The sequence below is a fragment of the Lutra lutra genome, chromosome 2 (assembly GCF_902655055.1).
Source record: "Lutra lutra chromosome 2, mLutLut1.2, whole genome shotgun sequence".
Taxonomy (NCBI): Eukaryota; Metazoa; Chordata; class Mammalia; order Carnivora; family Mustelidae; genus Lutra; species Lutra lutra.
Genome location: NC_062279.1, coordinates 90644956 through 90666151, shown reverse-complemented (window position 1 = coordinate 90666151; position 21196 = coordinate 90644956). Strand labels below are relative to the sequence as shown.

The 21196-nt window shown below is 40.9% G+C and overlaps 1 protein-coding gene across 13 annotated transcripts in view; it reads left to right on the top strand.

Annotated features, from left to right (window-relative positions):
* The window catches only part of FAM13A (family with sequence similarity 13 member A), a 353806-nt gene extending 342007 nt beyond the window's left edge, over positions 1-11799 (top strand). For all 13 annotated transcript variants that reach the window (XM_047717965.1, XM_047717964.1, XM_047717962.1 and 10 more), the window contains 3 exons: positions 4044-4240; positions 4822-4923; positions 7217-11799. In XM_047717965.1, coding sequence (XP_047573921.1) covers positions 4044-4240; positions 4822-4923; positions 7217-7343 — 426 coding nt within the window. In that variant the 3' untranslated portion in view covers positions 7344-11799. The remainder of the gene's footprint in view (positions 1-4043; positions 4241-4821; positions 4924-7216) is intronic.
* The last annotated feature ends 9397 nt before the right edge of the window (positions 11800-21196 follow it).

The following is a 21196-nucleotide window of genomic DNA, read 5'->3' as shown; positions in this document are numbered from 1 at the left end:
AACTGGTCAGGCTTATTAGCATGTGTTTGGACTGTACTAAGTCTTGGCAATTCTGAGACAATTTAGAATTTGATGTGGGTTCAGATCAGAAGATTGTATCAAGGTGGTTTCCTTAAAAGCCACCCCTGGTTTTAAATGCTTATGGTAGGAAAACAGATGTGTGTGAAGTAGAACCAGCCCAGTTTCTGAAGCCCTAGATCTTCCTGGATCCTAGAGATAGTCCAGTCAATTCTCCTATCCAACATAAGAATTTCCTTTAAAACTTACCTGACAGAATAGAGACACAATCTCTAAGAAGTGATTCTGTCCTCAAGCTTGGAAAATTTACGGCAATGGAGAAGGGCACTCATTCCATGGGCTAAGCATCAATAGTAACAAAAACTTATTTTATATCATATTATTAGTTGTATCATTATCAATATTAGAATACTAAGAGTCAATAATAATTATATGACATGCAGTTTCAGAATGTATAAGTTTGATAAGTATAAAGATAATTTAAAATTACAATATTTGTAGTTATTATTAATGTATTGCTTTCTACGTAATAGGCTGAGTGTTGCCTGTTGGAACAAGATGGGAGTGAGTGTAACTGCTGCTTCCTTGAGAGCCCTCCATACCTTTACCATCACCTGTCCTGTCCACTCTCACCCACCCACAGCCTGTGGAAGTTTTTTCTCCAAGTTCTTCTTACTATTCCTCATGCGATATTTGTCCCAGACCTTCCAGCAACCTCGTGGCTCTGCTCTAATCACACCAGTTTATCTCTGTCCCTCTGATATACTGATAGCCAGAACTGAACAGTGCTTTAGATAGGACTTCACCAGCGAGATAGATAGTGGACCAAGGACTATCTATTTACCTGGATGGTTGGGGCCCTTTGTTTGACTAGTCTATGCCTACGTGACTCTCAATGTGTTGTGAGTTCGTCGTTCTCTTTCTAGGGCAGCATGCATCCAGCTTCCGCACTGTAGACATTTTGGGGCCAGATAGCTTGCTGTCATTGGGGGCTGGCCTCCGGCCACTAGATGCCAGTAGTGCCCCTTCCCAGTTGTGACCAAAACTGTCTCCAGACCTTGCCAAAGGTCCACTAGGGTCAAAATCACCCCCAGGTGAGAACCACTGCCCAAGGCCCCGTTTCACTGCTGATTGATACAATCCCTCGCTTCCCTTTCCATGGGTTGCTTGTCATCTATGTCCAACTTTTTTTTCTAACCTAAATTGTAGGACCTGGAGGGGTTTTTTTGCCATATTTCTATTCCAGCCCCATGAAATTGATTAAATCTAGATTTTGTATTCCAACATGCCAAATATCCATCCCTTCTTTGTATTATCTATGCATTTTGTGAATATGCCTTTTGGGTCTTTTACCCAAGTGATTGATGAATATTGAGTAAGGCTGGGTCAGGTCAAGAACCTGCTATAGACTTCCCTTCAGATTCACATCACCATTGCATCATCACTCTGTACAGATTTTCACAATCAGCTTTCTTTTTTTTTTGTTTGTCTGAAAATTTTATTTTATTTTTTTTTAAAGATTTTATTTATTTATTTGAGAGAGAGACAGTGAGAGACAGCATGAGCAAGGAGAAGGTCAGAGGGAGAAGCAGACTCCCCATGGAGCTGGGAGCCCGATGTGGGACTCGATCCCGGGACCCCGGGATCATGACCTGAGCCGAAGGCAATCGTCCAACCAACTGAGCCACCCAGGCGTCCCTGAAAATTTTATTTTTTAAGTAATCTCTACACCGAACATGGAGCTTGAACTCACAACTCCGAGACCAAGAGTCGTATGTTCCACCAACTAAGCCAGCCAGGCACCCCATCAGCGTCCTTTCATAGATCAACTCACCTCATTAATTATTGAATACCAGATATTATGCCATTCCTATCAAAAAAGGAAAAATGGTTAGTTTCCATCATTTGTTTTAAGGGAGCCATTGCTAGTCACTGTCGATCACGGACTCTTTTTTAGTTGTTCCTATATTATCTATGTGTTCATTCCTTCTAGGATCTACCCAATAGCCACAACAACTAGATGGTCATATAATTTCAAGATATAGTTTGTCATTTCTTTTTTTTCCTATGATTTTTTGCAGCTTGATGAGAATAGTTTTGTTAAGCCTCATCTTTGAATACATGATTTCCCACTGTAGGCAAGACACATTTTCAAGTTTTTAAGTTCTCTTAAAACTTTGGGATATAGGGGCGCCTGGGTGGCTCAGTGGGTTAAGCCTCTGCCTTCAGCTCAGGTCATGATCCCAGGGTCCTGGGACCAAGCCCAGCATCGGGCTCTCTGTTCAGCAGGGAACCTGCTTCCCTTCCTCTCTTTCTGCCTGCCTCTCTGCCTACTTGTGATCTCTGTCAAATAAATAAATAAAAAATTTTAAAAAAATAAATAAATAAAACTGGATTACTGGACTGTTTGACAGACATTAATTAAGCACTTACCATATGCAGGCATTGGCTAAGCTCTAAGCGGTGAATAGACAGACCCAAATCCCTGCCTCCTTGGAGTTTAGGGCCAGGTGGTTCCACCTGGCCTTCCTCATCCAGGGAGGGGGGAGTGCAGGGGGCGCGGCGCTGTCAGACAGTTGATCTGGAGCCTCTCGACCAGGTGTGCCTTGTCAGGTACATACCTTATCTCAAGCAATCCTTCCAAAAATTACAGAGGGTGGGAATTGTTACTTCCTTTTACAAAAAAAAAAAAAAAAAGGCAAGAGAGAAACTTTTAAATTACTAATTTTAAAAGTCACTTTTATTCTATACATTTAAAAATGTCTTTAATAATTTCAGTTTTTAAAAATTAACCATGAGGCATTTACTCCAACTGAAGAGATGGGAGATCTGAAGTCACAGCAGAGAGAATCTGGAAAAGCTACCTAGTTTTTACCAATTTTATCTTCATGCCTTCAGAGCAGTACTTTCGTCATAGTTTTGTACTGGTCCTTTTTTTGTTTTGTTTTTCCTGTCTTGTTTGTTTATTCACATGATTTCTCGTCAGAAGCACCATTGCAAACATAGCAACTTTATGGTAAGAAAACCCACCACAGGCAGTTTGCATACTTGTACCTTGACTACCAATGGAACTGCACCTGCTTCCTGAGATTAATTTGTTGCATTGGTGCTGGAGCCACTTGGCTTCACTGGAACAATTGATATTATACTTGCTATTGTTCATGTAGCTGTGCCCGAACCACTTTTTAAATTTTCCAGTTATTAGGATATTCTCATCTGCTCTGACTATATATTTTGGCAGTAAATTGCTTCTTTTAAAATCTTCCATTCAGACTGATATGATTTCATCCTTAGACTTAAATTGGCACTAAGAAACTCTAATTTGACTTGATTGTTTTTCTAATTCCATTGCCAAGATAGAGAATATCGTACTTTTCTTAGAATCTTGGATGCTGGAAAATACAGCTGTGGCCCTTGGATGTTCCTTGAAAAAAAAAAAACTTAAGCGTGTTAGGATTCCAACCACGAGAACATAAATGTTTTGATCTCAAAACTTTCCTAAAACTCTGTGCATCAGAAACCACAAAATATTTTATAATCAGAACTCTTAAATAGAAACATTATATTGTTCCATTTCTGTAGATGTTGATAGCTTAATAAAAAATATTGTCCAAGGCCCACAACTAATGGAATCCCTAAAGCACTGATGGCTGGTGGTGGATTTTGTTATGTATTATCCCAGAGCTAGGGATTTTGAGATTCAGTTGATTTAGGGTATAAATTATAATGGTGGTTCCTTCATACCCTCAGTCTTGACAGCTGTTCATTGTGCTATATACCAATTTTTTCTATAGTGTTAGAGTTTTTTCCCCTACTGAGTAACTGTGTTTAGTGTTGGTGTTACTTACCGTGTTCATGTAGACTTTCAGCTATAGTTGGGTATAATGTATGTATGTGTTGCTAAATGTAGATACAGAAGAAACTGTATGGTGTCGGATAATTAAGTGACTGTTACATGATACTTACAATGCAAGAGTGCCAGGAAAAGTAACCGGGTTTTTATCGGGGTTGCTGTGCATTTCCAGGAAGAAGATGAGGGTTCGGAGGATGATAGTAACACGAAGCCAGACTTCACGGTCACTCTGAAGACTGATTTCAGTGCACGCTGCTTCCTGGACCAATTTGAAGATGATGCTGATGGGTTTATTTCCCCAATGGATGATAAAATACCATCGAAGTGCAGCCAGGACACCGGGCTTTCAAATCTCCATGCTGCTTCAATGTAGGTCCTGCCGGCAATGCTATTGAAATGTTGGGGTGAAAATACCATTCTTAAATATTTTAGCCTTTCTATTTAAATAAGTTGTCTGACAAAACACAAGTGATTTACGTGGGGGACATCCGCATGGTTAGAACAGTGAATCTTTTTTAGCTTCGGACTCCGTGTTCTCTGTTCTCCATCCCCTGTCCCTGGAGGGAGCACTGAGACCTTGCATGAGCAGCCAGGTCTCCCGATGGCACTGCACGGTTCTGTATTCCACAGCTCTTCATTTAACACGTACCAAGAGCCAATGTCATCTTTCTTTCAAAGCAAAATACAATAAAGTGCCATGGGATTCCACAAGCCCTAAGGATTCATAAGCGGCAGGGACTGGACGGGAGCCCCAAGAGCCGGACCTGCCGTCAGGACGTTTGGCATGCAGAGGGTGGAAGACCTCCATTTCCGCTGTCCCTCAGCTCCCCGGCAGTTCTTGCATTTACATGCTCCCCCCGTCTCCACAGCCCCTATCGAGTTGCACGTTCATTGTATTTATAACAGTTCAGATTTAACCCAGTTTTCTTAAAATTTTCTGTCCTTCTCAGACCAGAACTCTTGGAACACCTGCAGGAAATGAGAGAAGAAAAGAAAAGGATTCGAAAGAAACTCCGTGATTTTGAAGACAATTTTTTCAGACAAAATGGAAGGTAGCGCCTGTTTCCTCTCCCCTAACTCCTGCCCCTCCGCACACACACCCCTCCTTTCTTCCTGTCGTATCTCTGCAGTGTCTCCCAAGTGGGAAAGCCTCTGTATCCTGCCTGTAGCCTAGTCCTTTGGAGGTTCACTGTGGGAGGGGGAGGGCCGTGTGGTCCTTCAGCAAGAAATGCTCCTGGGTTAGTCTCCAAGACTGATGTAAATTCAGCTAACATTTACACAACCAACCTGTCACCTCAAATTCTAATCTCAAATGAGCAACTTGAAGCTACGTTTCCAATTGATAGCATTGCTTTTTGGTTTTGGTTTGGGGAGGGGAGGTGTCTTAATAGGCTAAAAGGAGAAATAAGGAAAGGGCAACTTTTTAGGCTTATTTTAAAAGCAAAGGTGATCGTTGGGTTTGAATGAAAAACATGCAAGAAGCAGTAAGTCCCCGAGACTGACAGGTACTGCCTTTCCCGAGTAGTTTCAAGACATGAGGTAATCAGCCTTGTAGAACATCATCCTAAGGAATAGCACACCTGTTTGCAAGCGACCGCACACAGTGCATACCAGTTCACATCATGAGATGAGGGTAGGGCAGGGAAGAGATTTGCATCTCTTGCATTAAGTTTTAATACCTTAAGATGATTTCATTTTAATCCAAACTATTTAAATGGTGTAAATATAGTTTCTCTTTAAAAGATCCCCTTTCATGCTTCTCAAAAGTATTGAGGAAAAAACCCACCATAAACACTAACTTCACCATTGAAATGTGTTGTATTCCAGTTTATTTCAATTATTACATATATTTATTTTTTAGCATCCCTAATTTGGATCATATGGTGACTTTCTTAAGATTTATGAATTTTTATGCCTACATATTTGCTTTTCTTTCCCCATGCATTGTAGGCTATTTAGAAAATATCGATAGGCAGACAAAAGAAATAATACGCAAAAAAGGAAGAAGAAACCAAAGACAAACCAGGATTAATGTTTGTTCCATCCCATTCTTCTTTCTAAACATATTCTTGGTTTGTCTATCTTTTTTCCATGTAATTGCAGTTGCTTTATGCACAGCTATCTTGTACATGAGGAACTATATAAAATGATGTATAAACTTCACAAGTTTTAAGAAAGGATAGCTGATGGGAATTTATAATCATCATGCAAGGTAGGGGTTTTAAGTTTTTATTTATTTAAGTAATCTCTACACGAAACATGGGGGCTCAAACTCATGACCCTGAGCTCAAGAGTCGCGTGCTCTTTCAACGGAGTCCGCCAGGTGTCTTCATCATACAAGTTTGAAACTCTGACTTCAGTCCTCATTAAATCTGGTTCCCTTATTTCATATCTGAGGAGAGGGAAGTCCCTTGAAGAGCAGGGTGAGGCCAACTATCAGATTGCTGTTCCCTTCACTGCCCTGTGCTGAGAAGCCATCTAGAACCCTTTACTTCAACAAGGCAGAGCATGAGTAAAATCAGTTTGTTTCTCAGTTCATTGAACCAAATTAAATAAGCCCCATGCTATCCCCTTTCCTGTATTTTCTCTTTAATAAGAAGAGAAGGAAGCCTGGTATTTGCATGTTTGACATCGCATTTCAAAGTGGAACGAGAAGTAGAATGGCACCACACAATGGTTGAAAACATAGACAGTAGCACCTTTTCATCCCGACCTTGTAGGGCTCATACCAGACCATGGGGACAGAGTACTTAGCACGGTGCTTGACCTGCAGTAAGCTCTCAGTTAATATTTGCACATATTAAAAAGTATGCATATGAAATTACTCAGTCACCTATAAGGGCTTATTAGTGTTAAGTGACCCAATTGCTGAATTCCAAGACTAATTTTATAATAAGGAGGATATTAACTATCTGTTTTTTAAGCCTATAAATTATGGGTATGCCAATTGCTAATTAGAAACTTAATGGTTCATTAAATGAAGTACATAAAAGTGAGAAGGCATTAAGTGTAAATAAAGGATTTCAGTCTACGGAGACTCCCAATGTGCATTCATGCATACCAGCAGCAGAGAGAAAAATTTTCTACAGTTTTTAGTCCTTCCCACCATTTTACAGGATGCCAGGTTAACTCAAAAAATTCATGTGCATGGGGCCTTCCAAGGGGAGCAATCTCTCACTGCTTGTGTAAACCCAGCTGCAGTCTTGATACCCAGGGACACTTGGGAACACCGATTCTACAGGTTGATAAATTGCAGATCCTACCTGACGATAAATCACCTGATGAACAGTAGATCTAGGAGGGACAGACAGTGATCCTCAGCCCCCTTTCCTTTGTTTCCACTAGAAATGTCCAGAAGGAAGACCGCACTCCCATGGCTGAAGAATACAGTGAATATAAGCACATAAAGGCAAAACTAAGGCTCTTGGAGGTGCTCATCAGCAAGAGAGACATTGATTCCAAGTCCATGTGAGGGGACAGCCCCAGCCCGCGCGGAGGGGCTACAGGAGCAAGCTGAGCTTGGCGCCCGCCTCCCCTCGTCAACAGCCGCTCTGCACAAACTGGAAGGCAGCCTTGGAGCTGGACCTGCAAAGCATGTAGCCCTTTGGCCTCCAGGCCTTTGGGATCAGTCCATTTTCGCTGCCAGCCTCAGAAACTGCCTGGATGGAAGAAGGCAGCCTGCCTGGATTTAAGAATTTTGTAAGGAAAAGTCAAGATCCCCCAGGTGCACAGAGACACGAGGGGAAGATTTCCTAACGCTGGCAGTGACGAATCACTCCGTGGAGACATACTCATCTACAGAGAACGTGCACAGTTCTTCCCTTGGATAACTGAGGAACATGTCTACTGTGATAACAAGAAACAAAGCCCAGCTCAGGACTCCACTCTGAAGAGCGAACTCGCCGTGCGTGTCCATGTCCTCTTTGCACCCGGTAAAGTGGGAACAGGCGTCAGAGCCCTATTTGCTGCCTTGGCCATTCTCGTGAGCTTCCCACAGAGCTGCACCTCTCCCCCTCGTGCGACTTGTTCCCCTTAGGTTCTCAGGTAGACGGAAGCCGCGTCTGCCCGGCACGGCGATGCAGTCGTCTGTTGGACGGTGTGTTGCTTCAGGACTTCTTCAGCTGACGAAGAATTGTGATCCCTGAGTAGGACTGGATCATTTGCAGAGGACAGAGGGAATATAGCTATAGTCATGCTGATTTTTTAAATCAGGCAACAGGGTGAAGAGCCTCGAAAATTCCTTCCTGGACATAGATTGCACTTAATCAGTCTCAGATTTTCACATCCAACACTAAGCAAGGCCAGCATGCTACAGCATCCTCTTTGGGGCTTGGTTTCAATTTTGACTCTAGCCAAACCTAAAGGATCTTGCTTAATTCTTAGCTTAAGTATTGAGGATCATGAGAAAGAGAGAGAGTAAGAAGAGCCTGTGTTCTAAGCCTTCTGAGTTCTTATCAGAGTTTAATGGTTTTTGTTTTTGTTTTTGTTTTTTAAGTAAACCTGCACTAAAATCCCCTCACCAAGGGGGTAAATGTAGCCCTCAGAACTCAGCCCAAGGCCGAATCTAAATCACACTATTTTCAAGATCATGTGTAAAGAGTAAAAGAATGGTGTGTGGTCACTTAGGATTATAATTTTTTCAGAGACTGTGTCACAAAGCTGTCTATATTAGACATTTGGGGAAGACCAGGGAATTTAAAACACCGAATTCTTCATCTCTTCACTGTGCTGATGTCACCTTGTGATTTTCACCTTCCATGTCTGCACCGAGGAAAGTGAATTCTGTCTCTGCCTGTTGGTCCAAGGCCTCCGTTTGCGCTCTGTGGGCTGGAGCACAGGTGTCCACACACCAGCCGCCGGCTGCCTAGAGAAGGCACTTTGGCGGGATTGCCTGTTGAAGATAATGTCACAGGGGGAGCAGGAGAGCAAGGCTGCTGCCCTCCTGTTGGCTTTGAGAGATACCTTCCTCAAGGGTACCATTGTGTTCGGTGTGGTAAGAAGAAGAAAATAAAAATGTAAAACTCTACTGACCCGTCGTCAGTTTCAAAATGGGTTCTTGAGAAACTGGTCAGATTGTAGTGATAGCACTGTTTTCCATTGCTGAAGTGAGGTAGAAGCTGTCAGTTGACAATTGTTCTAAGTCGGGAATAGGGGGAAAAGAATACCTTTATGTTTGCTCTTAAAAATAATCATATAGAAGCATGAGCTGTGTGTTGGAAGTGCCCTGTGTTAATCCACACATTTAAAGACGGTACATAATCTACAGATTTAAATGTACGTGAATCTATAGTTTGGTATTCTTTGCTCTACTGTTTACATTGCAGATCACTATAATTTCAAGGAGTTATATTATAAATAAAATTAAGCACTTTAGGACGTTTTCTATTTTTGAAATCTGAACATGAATCATTCACATGACCAAAAATTGTATTTTTTAAAAGAAATCCATGTCTAGTCTGTCCTTTTTGAGTAATTTTTCTCTTAAATAAGCTATAATACAAATCAAATCATTACCAGTTAACCTTTAAAGCACATCTGTTTAATAAGAGTATTGTTTTGAAAATACTAATACGCTACAGAATTTTAAAACATGCTATATATAAATGAGGAGCTACTAAATGTTTGAAATCTATTGTTTCTGCCGAAGGTAAATTAAATAAAAGATTTATCCAGGACTCCCCATTCAAATTTGTATGATTAAATAAAAGAAAACACCAAGTTACAGTCAAATAAATTGTGTATGGAATGTCATGTTTTCCTTTGTAATTTCTCCTCTATATTAATTTCATAGAAGGGCACCCAGATTAAGGGCGGAAAAGCCCTGTTTATACTCGATCCTATTTGAAGACATGGCAGTAGGTGACGGCTCTGCCAGAAATGCTGAGGCAAATTTGTTTCCACAGCAACCATTTCTGTAGCCCAGGGTCTCAAGGCTCTAGAGGCGTCGTCTTAATTGGCTTCATACAGAAGGCTCTGGACGGGGGTTTTTCCTTTGCTCTCTTGGGAATGTGTGTGTGTGTTTATTAGCACACGCCAACAAAAGAAATGTCAGGTGTTTTTTAATAACAACGATAAGTAAAGGTGAAGCATGAATAAACTTGATTGTATGATTGTAAGAATTAGAAATAGCAGAGGCTTGTCATTTTCACAAGCATTTGCTTTTTGTGTGTTCAGGAGTAAACATTGAAATGGATGTTTATGTTCTGTCGGTATGGTATCATTACTGCATTTCATCTCTGAATCATTCGGTTTGAATTTGCTCTTCAGACATGTATGTGCAAGGTTTAGGAGAAGGGCCTGCTTAGAAGTTTTTCAGACGGCTGCTTTGTCTTGTGCTAGTAGAAGCAAGCTCACACAACCTCAGTGATCTCCCTGAATTCAGGGGAAATTTCCATAGAAGACCAAACCAAATTTCATACTGGAGAACTGATTTGTTTTTCTTTTAATTCCTAGCCATAATGCATGGAGAGCTAAAAATTAGATTTCTTCCCTCTCGTTGCTAGTTTGAAGTCAAATCTTACCACTCATCATATAGGCGGGGATCAGCCACGTCTCTATTTGTAACATTAGTGTAAGTCTTGCTTCGTCTCATTCTGATGCAATGCTTGCGTGGTATCCGAAGAGGCTGTCCCAGGTGTGGCACTTCTAGCCCAGGACAAGTGTCACAAGGCTGTGCTAGACTCATAAATACTGCACTGAGCTGTCCTGAGGCGAGCAGTCTTAGAGCCCCCTGAGGGCTGAGCATTTGTGAATGTGGTTGAGCTTGGAATTCCTAAAAAGGTGACTACTTAGGTTTATCAAAGGGGCCGCCATGGTATCGATTACATTGGTTCTTTCTAGAACTTCCTATTTCTCAGCAGACAGAACTGGGCCCAGTATACAGAACTGGTCCAATTTACAAGGAAAATCAGATTTTAGTTTGTTGATTCACCTTTTCAAAGAGATTCTTAATCTGATCATGAAGATGCCACTTTTCTTAACCTTATTACTTTTGATGCCATAAACTATCAACTGCTTTATGAAACGTTGGCTGTAGTCTAAATTCTGTCTTGCATTCAAGAAGGATCTTCCCAACGCACTGCTTCCTGGAGGGTTTTTTTCACGCCTTGGTGGGGGGAGATGGTTTCTGCACTAAGACCAACACCTCCTTTACATTCTTTTTCAGTATCCACTTGGGTACATCCAAAGGGAGAGAGGACACCATACTAAAGTATGAAGCCTTTAGGTGCAGCAGAACTCACAAAGTGCTTTCTTTCCCTTTATTCCCTTCTTTTATTTTTCCTCCGCTTGACCCTCAAAATGACCTGAAGAGTACATTTTGCCATAAGAGTAGCTAAACGTATTTTCAAATGTTTATTCAGATGGTGCATCCTAACACTTCACACGGTCAATGAGGCAAGCTCACAATGAGAGCGTGTGTGTGGCAGGTGCAGCCTCGTGGCGTTGGCCCTTGGCGGAGTAGGACCGTGCCCCTGGGGCATCTGCATTCCTCTGCTATATGATCCTTCATAATAAAAGTGTGGACATCGGCAGAGATCAGTTACAGATCTACACAAACGTGTGTGTAAAATGAAATATCTCCAGCTCCAAGTCACTATGGCTGAGACGTCACAATTCCATCTCTGGAGATGCTCGTCTGCCCGGAATCTGCCCTGTCGGGCTCCTGCACGTGGCTGGAGAAATCGGTGAGGCAGATCTGATTCTCAATCTGAAAGCACGTATACGTGCTGTCACGAAAATCTCCAAGAGTAGATACAATCTTCGTTAATAATATGGGCCCAGAACAATGTTTACACGAAATGTGAGCAGAACGTGTTTGAAATTACAGTTGTCCTTTTTTAAAATGCAAACCGAATGAAAAATGTTGTGCACACTTTTGTACATGACTGTATTTTGTATAAACTTAAATAAAATATTTTTCACTGTGACTGTTCCGGAATTTTTGACAGAGTCAGGAACCTTTGAGCTGCCTGTGGGGTCTGACATCTCCTTTGGGTAAGGAATCCTGGCTGTGCCGTGAGCCCCGGAGGAGCCTCATGAGGATTAAGTTTTATTCAGTCTCCAGAGAGGTCACTGGAAGGTGAAGCAAACTCATTACAAATTAAGTATGGTTGTGGTTCTAGGTAGAAAAACGGGTTTATGCTCTAGGCTCAGCTGCCTTAAAACCAAACAATGCAAAGTAATCCATAGTGACAGAAAGTAGATGGTTGGCTTCAGGATGGAAGGATTAGAAAAAGGCACAAGGGAAGTGGATGCATACATTCACTGTTTAAATGAGCTGATGGGTTCACAGATGTATACATGTGTGAAAACTAAATGCTTAAAAAAATAAAATGAAATGATTCTCAGAAAGGGCTAAGGGGTCCAGAGACAAAGGCATTAAGCCAAAAACAAAACAAAAACAAAAAATCTTGCTTATTTCCGAAGTCTCTGAGACCATTATAGAAATACATTAGCGACTTAGGATTCTCAAGCTATTAAGGCCAGCAGAAAACTGTGACTCAGAAGATAAGTCTCAGTCTGAAGGGAGCATCTCGCCCTCTGCTACCCACTGCCACAGGCCAGGCCTTGCGCATGCGCGCCAGGAACGATATCCAGGGTAAGGGCGCCAGAAGCCCCACCCCAGCTCGCAGCTCAGAACACGCCCGTGACTGTGCGGCAGGCCCGTACTCTTTAAACTGTACATGTTATGTAGGCTCTAAGTGACAAAAGCGAACATTAAAAATATAGAACCTGAAATTTTTTAAAAAAGGAAAAAGAGAAAGTCTTTGAGAAATCCTAGTGCTGACACCAGAATTCAAGCAGAGATCTGTCTTCGGGGGGACAAAGACCCAGGACTGCTGACGATGGTGCAGTGTAATACCATTCTGCCAAAACGGAGGCTCACTCTCAATAATTTCAACATTTGAAACACTGGGTCCAAAGTAGTGAAATGTAGGCGGAAGTGACAGGCAGCATTTAGTGATCCTCCCTCCATTTTCTTAAGTCATATTCTGATGTTGTCCCCATTAAGGACCAGAAAGTGATGCTGGCCACAAACAGGGCAGGGGTCCTCCGAAGTCCTCCCTGCCCCACCCCCCACCCCCCAGCCCCAGAGCAAATGTTCTCACTCCTGTCTTGTAACAGTTTGCAATACCAGGACTACCCGAATGGGAATTCAGAATGGGGACCTAGGTGCGGGGGAGAGAGGCAGTCCCTTCCAGTTCTTTCAATGGCCTCATTATTATTTCTATCTTCTAGAAATAGATTCTGAATGGTGTAAGACAAAATATATTACAGTTATCCCTAAGCTAGGTCAACTCATCAAGGCTGAATTTCATATTCTGTAAAACCCAAAAGTCAAAATTCCCAAATGCATTTTCAGAATCCTGGCTGGCAGGGAGACAAATGAGGTTTGGCAGGAACTGGGGTTGTTGACAGCTTGGTTCTCACTTTTCCTCTCCATCAACAAGGCTTCTCCCACAGGGTGGCTCCGTGTTGGGCGACATCTGCTCAGGAAATGGGGCCCAGTGCAAACCCCACCAAGAACAGAATCTCTAAGACCCCTCGGACCTCCAGGTCTCATTTGGGCCCATGTGTGTATGAAGTGTATGTTATTGTGCATTTTAAAATTTGTGGTCTTTTAGATGTTTGGATTTTTCCTGACTGTCTCAAAAACAATTCAAAGATGCTCAGAAATCCTTGTCACGTTTCCAGTTAGACAGCTTTGAGTACTCTCTTGGTAAGATATTTTGAGACATTGTGATTTTTCTGTAATTGTTACTTTTAAAGAACTTAAAATTACTCCACCAGATTAGATGGGGGGGAGGGCAGGGAGGGAGAGTACGAAGAACATACCGCTCTCTGGTGGCAGGGAGCCCTGCTTCTCAAACTCCACCATGTGTGTGTGGGAATGTGTAGGCATCTTGTGGTACAGTAGCCCCGGGGGCAGGGGCCGGAAGGTGCTCTGACATTCTGCCTTTTGGACAGGTTCCTGGGGCCACCATGCTGCTGGTCCAGAGGCCCTGCTTTGAGTAGAAGGTGCAGGCTGCATCCTGGGCATTTGTGGAAATGGGCACCTCCAAAAATCTTAGGTAAACAGAGCCTGCCACGTTGGACAACAGCAGTAGAGGCCAAATACTGCTGGACGCTGAAGGCTCAGACCACAGACTGCTTAGCTGTACAATCTGGATACATTACTCATTCTCCCCGTCTCTGTTTCTTTTTCTGAAAAATGGGAATAACTGTAGCAGTTTACAGGGTTATTGTGGGAATTACTCGGATGCACATATAAGATAAGCATACAATAATTCTTCACTGAATATTGGTGGCGAGTTACTGAGACAAAGATTCCAACAAGACATTTTGAACCACTGCAAAAAAAAAACATTCCCCCACACCCCCTCCTCACCTTCTGATTCCTTGTTTGTACTGAGTCATAAACAGAGTATACCTCCAGCACTTTAAGCATAAATTCATGCTAATGGGGTAAGAAAGATTTTATGGGAACACCAACCCATTCTCTTGAAAGGAAAATGAAAGTGTGACTTAATATTCCCAAACAAGTTGCATCAAAACCTCTGTGCAGCTTTCTCAGGAAAGATCTATGCTTGCTAAATTCCTTCCCTCACACAGCAGGGCAAACTGCTCTAATTCTACTCCCCAGAACATTTTAGGAGGTCCAAACCTGCTCAGACACATAAAAGGAATTTACTGTCTGAGATGGCAGTTGAGACCAAGGTAGGAATGCCAGATTCTTGTGAAGGAACAGAATAACCTTTGAACTGATTCTAGGACATTCTGTCCTGAAATTTCTGTCTCAGGGTGTATTTTTAAACAACTAAAACTGAAGTGTACTCTCAGGATGAGGGCTGTTCCCAACAGGGCATGCTCTTAACCAGCACAGTAAATGTCATCAAGCTTGGGGTCCCCCACTCTCTCATCACCCCACACAGGGGCAGACTGAAGGTGCCCCTGCTTGGCAGTCCGTCAGGCTGTGGATTCAAATGATTTTACTGTCTTGTTGAGTGAAGCCCTGTCCCCCATTACTTCAGAAATTCAGAAACTCCAAACAATGTGCCAGTGATTTGAACTTGAGAGTCCTTGAGCCTGTGGCACAAACATCTGAGCTCCTGAGAACACCCAGGCACGAAAGGTCAGGAGACCCATTTTTAACAAGAAGCCTTTGGCAGTGGTAGGTTGGTCCTGCTGGAAACATGAGCCAACACCTAGTTGGCATTTACTGTTCACCTTCACCCTCAATAACTCTGGCCTTTTACGACATCATGGAGAATGGAGTTATTTCCGAATCTGATCTTGGGCCTGCCTTCTCTCCTAATCCTAGAGAAGAGGTGACCATGACAGACCAATCTGGTTTAATATTTGCCATCATCTGAGTGTGTGTGTGTGTGTGTGTGTAATTCTTATTTAAATTTCTCAGTTCAACACCCATGGGAGCTGAATCAGTAATTACCAGAGAGCATGTATCCAACTCCCCTGGGATTAGGCCCAGGAAAATCAGCTTTTAAAAGATCTAAAGACCATGTGATTATACACCCTGCCAAGCATCCAGCCACTCTTGGAAGAAAAAAAAAGAAAAGAAAAGAAAAAAGCTGACATCTGAACTAATTTTCTCCATGCTACACATAACTCAGGAGTACACACTCCATTACTTTTGGAAGGACACAAAGTGCCAAAGCCTAGATCAGTCTATCAGTAGGAGAACCTATTATTAACACAGGTCCAAAGAGTCTGCCCACAATCGGGTAAACACTGCCTCCAGCACCTATTCTGTTGCATATGCTGGTTTCTCACTGCATGGGTAAAGAACATTCCAGAAACCTAAACCCACACCTGACTCAGGGTGGGCAAGCAGCCTTACATGATTTGAGCCAGGCTGGATTAGCACCCGGAAGCAGAGAGTAATGGTCAGAGACCAGCATTTCCCATGTCTTCACAGAACTCTGCTCTATGAGGTTAACTAATCCTTTTTGACCAAAACGGTTTTGGTTAGAAAGACATGGTGGTAGCTTCTATGTCACTTCTAACTGGAGAACTCCCTTGATGAGATCCACAAGAGAATTTTCACCTTTTCTGAAGACATCAGAACCTGTTCTTCCTTACCACAAGCTCCTCTACTTTGTGAGATCCTGATCCCCAAGATAAGGCTGTAAGCAAAGCCCACCAATGGCTCCTATCAATGCTCCACAAAGGCATCTCTTAAAAATGGAGATATTCCCAAACCAGAAGACTCCTAACTCAAGCAACCTTGTATACTGACAAAGTTAAGGTTATCAAAGACAACGTGGCCATCATGTTCCCAGATCTTTTAGAGACCTAACAACTGGCTTCAAATCTGCTTGGTTCCATTTTTTTTTTTAATATTTTTTATGTATTTATTTGACAGGGAGAGAGATCACAAGTAGGCAGAGAGGTAGGCAGAGAGAGAGGGGAAGTAGGCTCCCTGCCAAGCAGAGAGCCTGATGCGGGGCTCCATCCCAGGACACTGGGATCATAACCTGAGCCAAAGGCAGAGGCCTTAACCCACTGAGCCATCCAGGCACCCCTGCTTCGTTCATTTTTTTTTCCCCTTCTTTTTTTTTTTTTTTTTAAGATTTTATTTATTTGTCAGAAAGAGAGAGAGAAAGCACACATGCAGGCAGAGAGGCAGGCAGAGGTGGAGAGAGAGGTGGAGCGAGAGGCAGGCTCCCCGCTGAGCAAGGAGCCTGTTGCGGGACTCAATCAGAGGACCTCGGGATCATGACCTGAACCGAAGGCAGCGGCTTAACCCACTGAGCCACCCAGGCATCCCTGCTTGGTTCATTTTTTAAGAGCCAAAGAAAACTGGAGACATCCAACGCTTGCATTTCTTTTCAAGAGGACATGATGAAATTATGCAGGTTAGCTTCGATTTTACTTTACTTTTTCTCTTATGCTTGACTCAAAACAAAATATTCTGTTCATTGAATTTCACCTCAAATCTATTTTGGTATTCTGTCATATGCCTTCTCTATGTTCCACTTTTACCTCTATCGTCTGGTCATTTATGATTTGCCTATTTTTTCCCTTATTCCAGTTTTATTGGGATGTGATTGACATATAATGTTTTATAAGTTTAAGGTATACAACATGTTGATTTGATATACTTATAAAATAGTTCCCACCATAACTTTAATGCATGCATCATGTCACATAATTATTTCTCTTTTATAGTTTGAACATTTAAGCTCTATGCTCTTAGCAACTTTCAGGTATATAATACAGTATTATTAACTATAATCACCATGCTGTTCATTATAACTGGAAGTATGTACCCTTTGGCCAACATCTCCCCATTTCCTCTACCCACCCCACCCCACCCCCAGTCCTTGGTAACCACCATTCTACTCTCTGTTTCTATGGGCTTGGCTTTTTCAAATTATTATCATTAGTTAATTTATAGTTAGAGAGCATGTTCATGAAAGGGGAAGGGCAGAAGGAGAGAGAAAAGCACCAGCAAGCTCCACACCCAACATGGAGCCCATTGTAGTGCTTGATCCCATGACACTGAAATTATGCCCAAGCAGAAATCAAGAGTTAGAGGCTCAACCAACTAAGCCACCCAAGGTATCCCAAATTTGGCTTTTTAGATTTAACATACAAGTGATACCATGTAGCATTTGTCTTTATCTGACTTATTTCACTTAGCATAATACTGACAAGGTTCTTTCATATTGTTGAAGTGGCTGGATTTCCTTCTTTTTCATAGCTGAATAACCCATATGCATCTATATATACCACAGCTTCTTTATCCATTTACCCATTGAAAGATACTTAGGTTGTTTCCAGATCTTGACTATTATAAATAATGCTAGAATGAACATGGGAGTTTAAATATCTCTTCCTGTTTTTATTTCCTTTGGGTATATACTCTGAAGTGGGATTGCTGATTTGTGTCATAGGTCTATTTTTTAATTCTTTGTGGAACCACCATATTGTTTTCCATAATACCAATTTACATTCCCACCAACAGAGCACATGTTTCCCATGTTTTCTCCAGATTCTCACCAATATTTCTCTTATCTTTTTGATGATAACCTTCCTAACAGGTATGAAATGTTACCTCCTTGTGGTTTTTATTTGGATTTCCCTGATATTTAAGTGCTGGCAGCCATGTTTTTATGTATCTGTGGCCTTTTGTATGTCTTATTTGAAAATGTCTATTCAGTTCCTCTGCCCATTTTTTAATCAGATTGTTTGGTATTTTTGTGCCTGAGTTATAGGAGTTCTTTCTGTATTTTGAATATTAATACCTTCTCAGACATATGATTTGCAAATATTTTCTCCCATTCTGTAGGTTGCCTATTTTGTTGGTGGTTTCCTTTGCTGTCCAGAAGCTTTTCAGTTTGATATAATCGCTTACTAATTTTTACTTTTGTTGCTAGACTTTTGGTGTCATATTCAAAAATTATTGCCAAGACCAATGTCAAGGAGTTTTTTCCCATGTTTTCTTCTAGGGGTCTTACAATTTCAAGTCTTAGGTTTAAGTCTTTAAGCTATATAGAGTTAATTTTTATGAGTGGTGTAAGATAGGGGTCCAATTTCATTCTTCTGCATGTGGTCATCCAGTTTTCCCAACATCATTTATTAGAGACTTCTTCTCACTGAGTATTCTTGGCTCCCTGTCAAACATTAGTAGACTGTATATGCAAAGGTTTACTTCTGGACTCTTGTTTATGTTCCATTGGTCTATGTGTGTGTGTTTTATGCCAGTACCATACTGTGTTAATTACTATAGCTTTTTAGTATAGTTTAGAACAGGAAGTGTGATGCCTCCAATTCATTCTTCTTTATCAAGATTGCTTTTACTATTCTGGGTCTTTGGTGGTTCCACTCAAATTTTAGGGTTGTTTTTCTATTTCTGGGGGAAATGTCATTGGAATTTTGATAGGGATTGCATTGAATCTATAGATGGCTTGGGTAGTATGGACATTTTAACATATTAACTCTCCTGATGAACATAGAATATTTTTCCATTTCTTTGCATCTTTTTTAATTTTTCTCATCACAGTTTTGTGGTTTCAGTGTACAGTATAGAGATCTTTCACTCCCTTTATTCCTAAGTATGATTTTGATGCCATTATAATTGAGATTGTTTCTTTTTCAGATATTTCACTGTTAGTATATGAAACAACTGATTTATATTTGTTGATTTTGTATCTTATAACTTCATCTATCGATTAGTTCTAACTTTTTTTGGTAGCATCATTGGAGTATTCTAAGATCATATCATCTGTAAAGAAAGGTAATTTTATTTACTTCCAATTTAGGTGTCTTTTATTCCTTTTCCCTCCGTAACTGCTCTGGCCAGTACTATGTTGAAAGGGACCAATGAGAGTGGACACCCTTGATCTGTTCCTGATCTTAGAAGAAAAAGCTTTCAATCTCTAAACCTTTCAACATTGCATGTAATGCTAGCTGTAGGCATATCATATATGGTCTATATTATGTTGAGGTGTGTTCCTTCTAGTCCCAATCTGTTGACAGTTCCTATCATGAATTATCTTGTATTATTATATTCTTTTCCTGTATCGAGATGATCATATTATTTTTATCTTTCATTCTGTTAATTTGATGTATCACATTTATTGGTGGGCATACATTAAACCATCCTTGCATTCCAGGGATGGATCCTCTTGATCATGGTGTATGATCATTTAAATGTGCTATTAAATTTGGTATGCTAACATTTTCTTGAGAATTTTTGCATCTATATTCACCATAGATATTGGTCTATAGTTTACTTTCCTTGTAGTGTCCTTACCTGGCTTTGGATATAGGGTAATGCTAGCCTCAAAAAGTGAGTTTGGGAGTGTTCCCTCCTCTTCCATTTTTTTGGAAGAACTTGGGAAATATTTGCATTAATTTTTTTTTAAGTGTTTGGTAGAATTCATGAGTGAAACCATCTGGTCTTGGGCTTTTCTCATTGGGAGGCTTTTGACTACTGATTCAATCTCCTTCCTTGTTACTGGTCTGTTCAGATCTTCTATTTCTTCATGAGTCATTCTTTGTAGGTTTTATGTTTCTAAGAATTTATGAATTTCTTCTAGGTTATCCAATTTGCTGTATAATTGTTCATAATAGTCTCTTATGATCCTTTGTACTTTTGTGGTATCACTTGTAATGTCTCCTCTGTCATTTACATAGTTATTTGAGTCTTCTCTCTCTCTCTCTTTTCTTTTTTTAGTCTAGCTAGTCAGTTGTCAATTTTATCTTTCAAAAACCCAGCTCTTAATTTCATGATCTTTTCTATAGTTTTCCTGGTTTCTAATGCATTTATTTCTACTCTGACCTTTGTTATTTACTTCCTTCTGCTAACTTTGGGCTTACTTTATTCCTTTTCTACTTTCTTGAGGTGTAAAATTAGATTGTTAGAGATCCTTCCTTTATCTTTTAAGATTTTTTATTTTTTTAATATTTTATTTATTTATTTATTTGAGAGAGAGAGAGAGAGCACAAGCTGAGGGGAGAGGCAGAGGGAGAAGCAGGCTCCCTGCTGAGAAGAAAGCCCAACACAGGGCTCAATCTCAGGATCTTGGGATTATGACCTGAGCTAAAGGGAGGCATTTAACCAGCTGAGCCTCCCAGGTAATAAACCCCAAGACTTATTTATTTTAGAGAGAATGAGAGAGAGAGGAAGAGGACATTGGGGGCGGGTGCATAGCACATGGAGAGGGAGAGAGAGAATCTCAAGCAGGTTCCACATTCCCAGGATAGAGGCTCGATTTCAAGCTCAACCCTGAGATCATGACCTGGCCCAAAATCAAGAGTCAAATGCTTAACTGACAGCCACCCAGATGCTCCTTGCATCTTTTAATGTAGATATTTATTGCTGTAAACTTTTCTTAAAACCACTTTTGCTGCATTCCATAGATTTTGGTATGTTGTATTCCCATTGTTGTTTAATTCAGGTCTTTTTAAATTTCCCTCTTGATTTCTTCTTTAATTCATTGTTCAGGAGTACATTGTTTAATTTCCACATATTTAAAAATATTCCAGCTTTCTATCTGTTACTGATTTCTAGTTTCAAACCATTGTGTTGGAAAAGATACTTGGTATGATTTCATTCTTTTTAAACTTTGAACTTACTAAGACTTCTTTTGTGATCTGTCATGTGATCTTTCTTGGAGAATGTTCTGTATGCATTTGAGAAGAATGTGAATTTTGTTGTTGGAAAGAATGTTCTGTATATATTGGCCCATTTAGTCTAAAGTACATTTCAAGTCCAATTTTTCTTGATTTTCTGTCGAAATGATCTATCCGATTGTTACAAGTGGAATATTGAAGTCCTCTACCGTCATTATACTG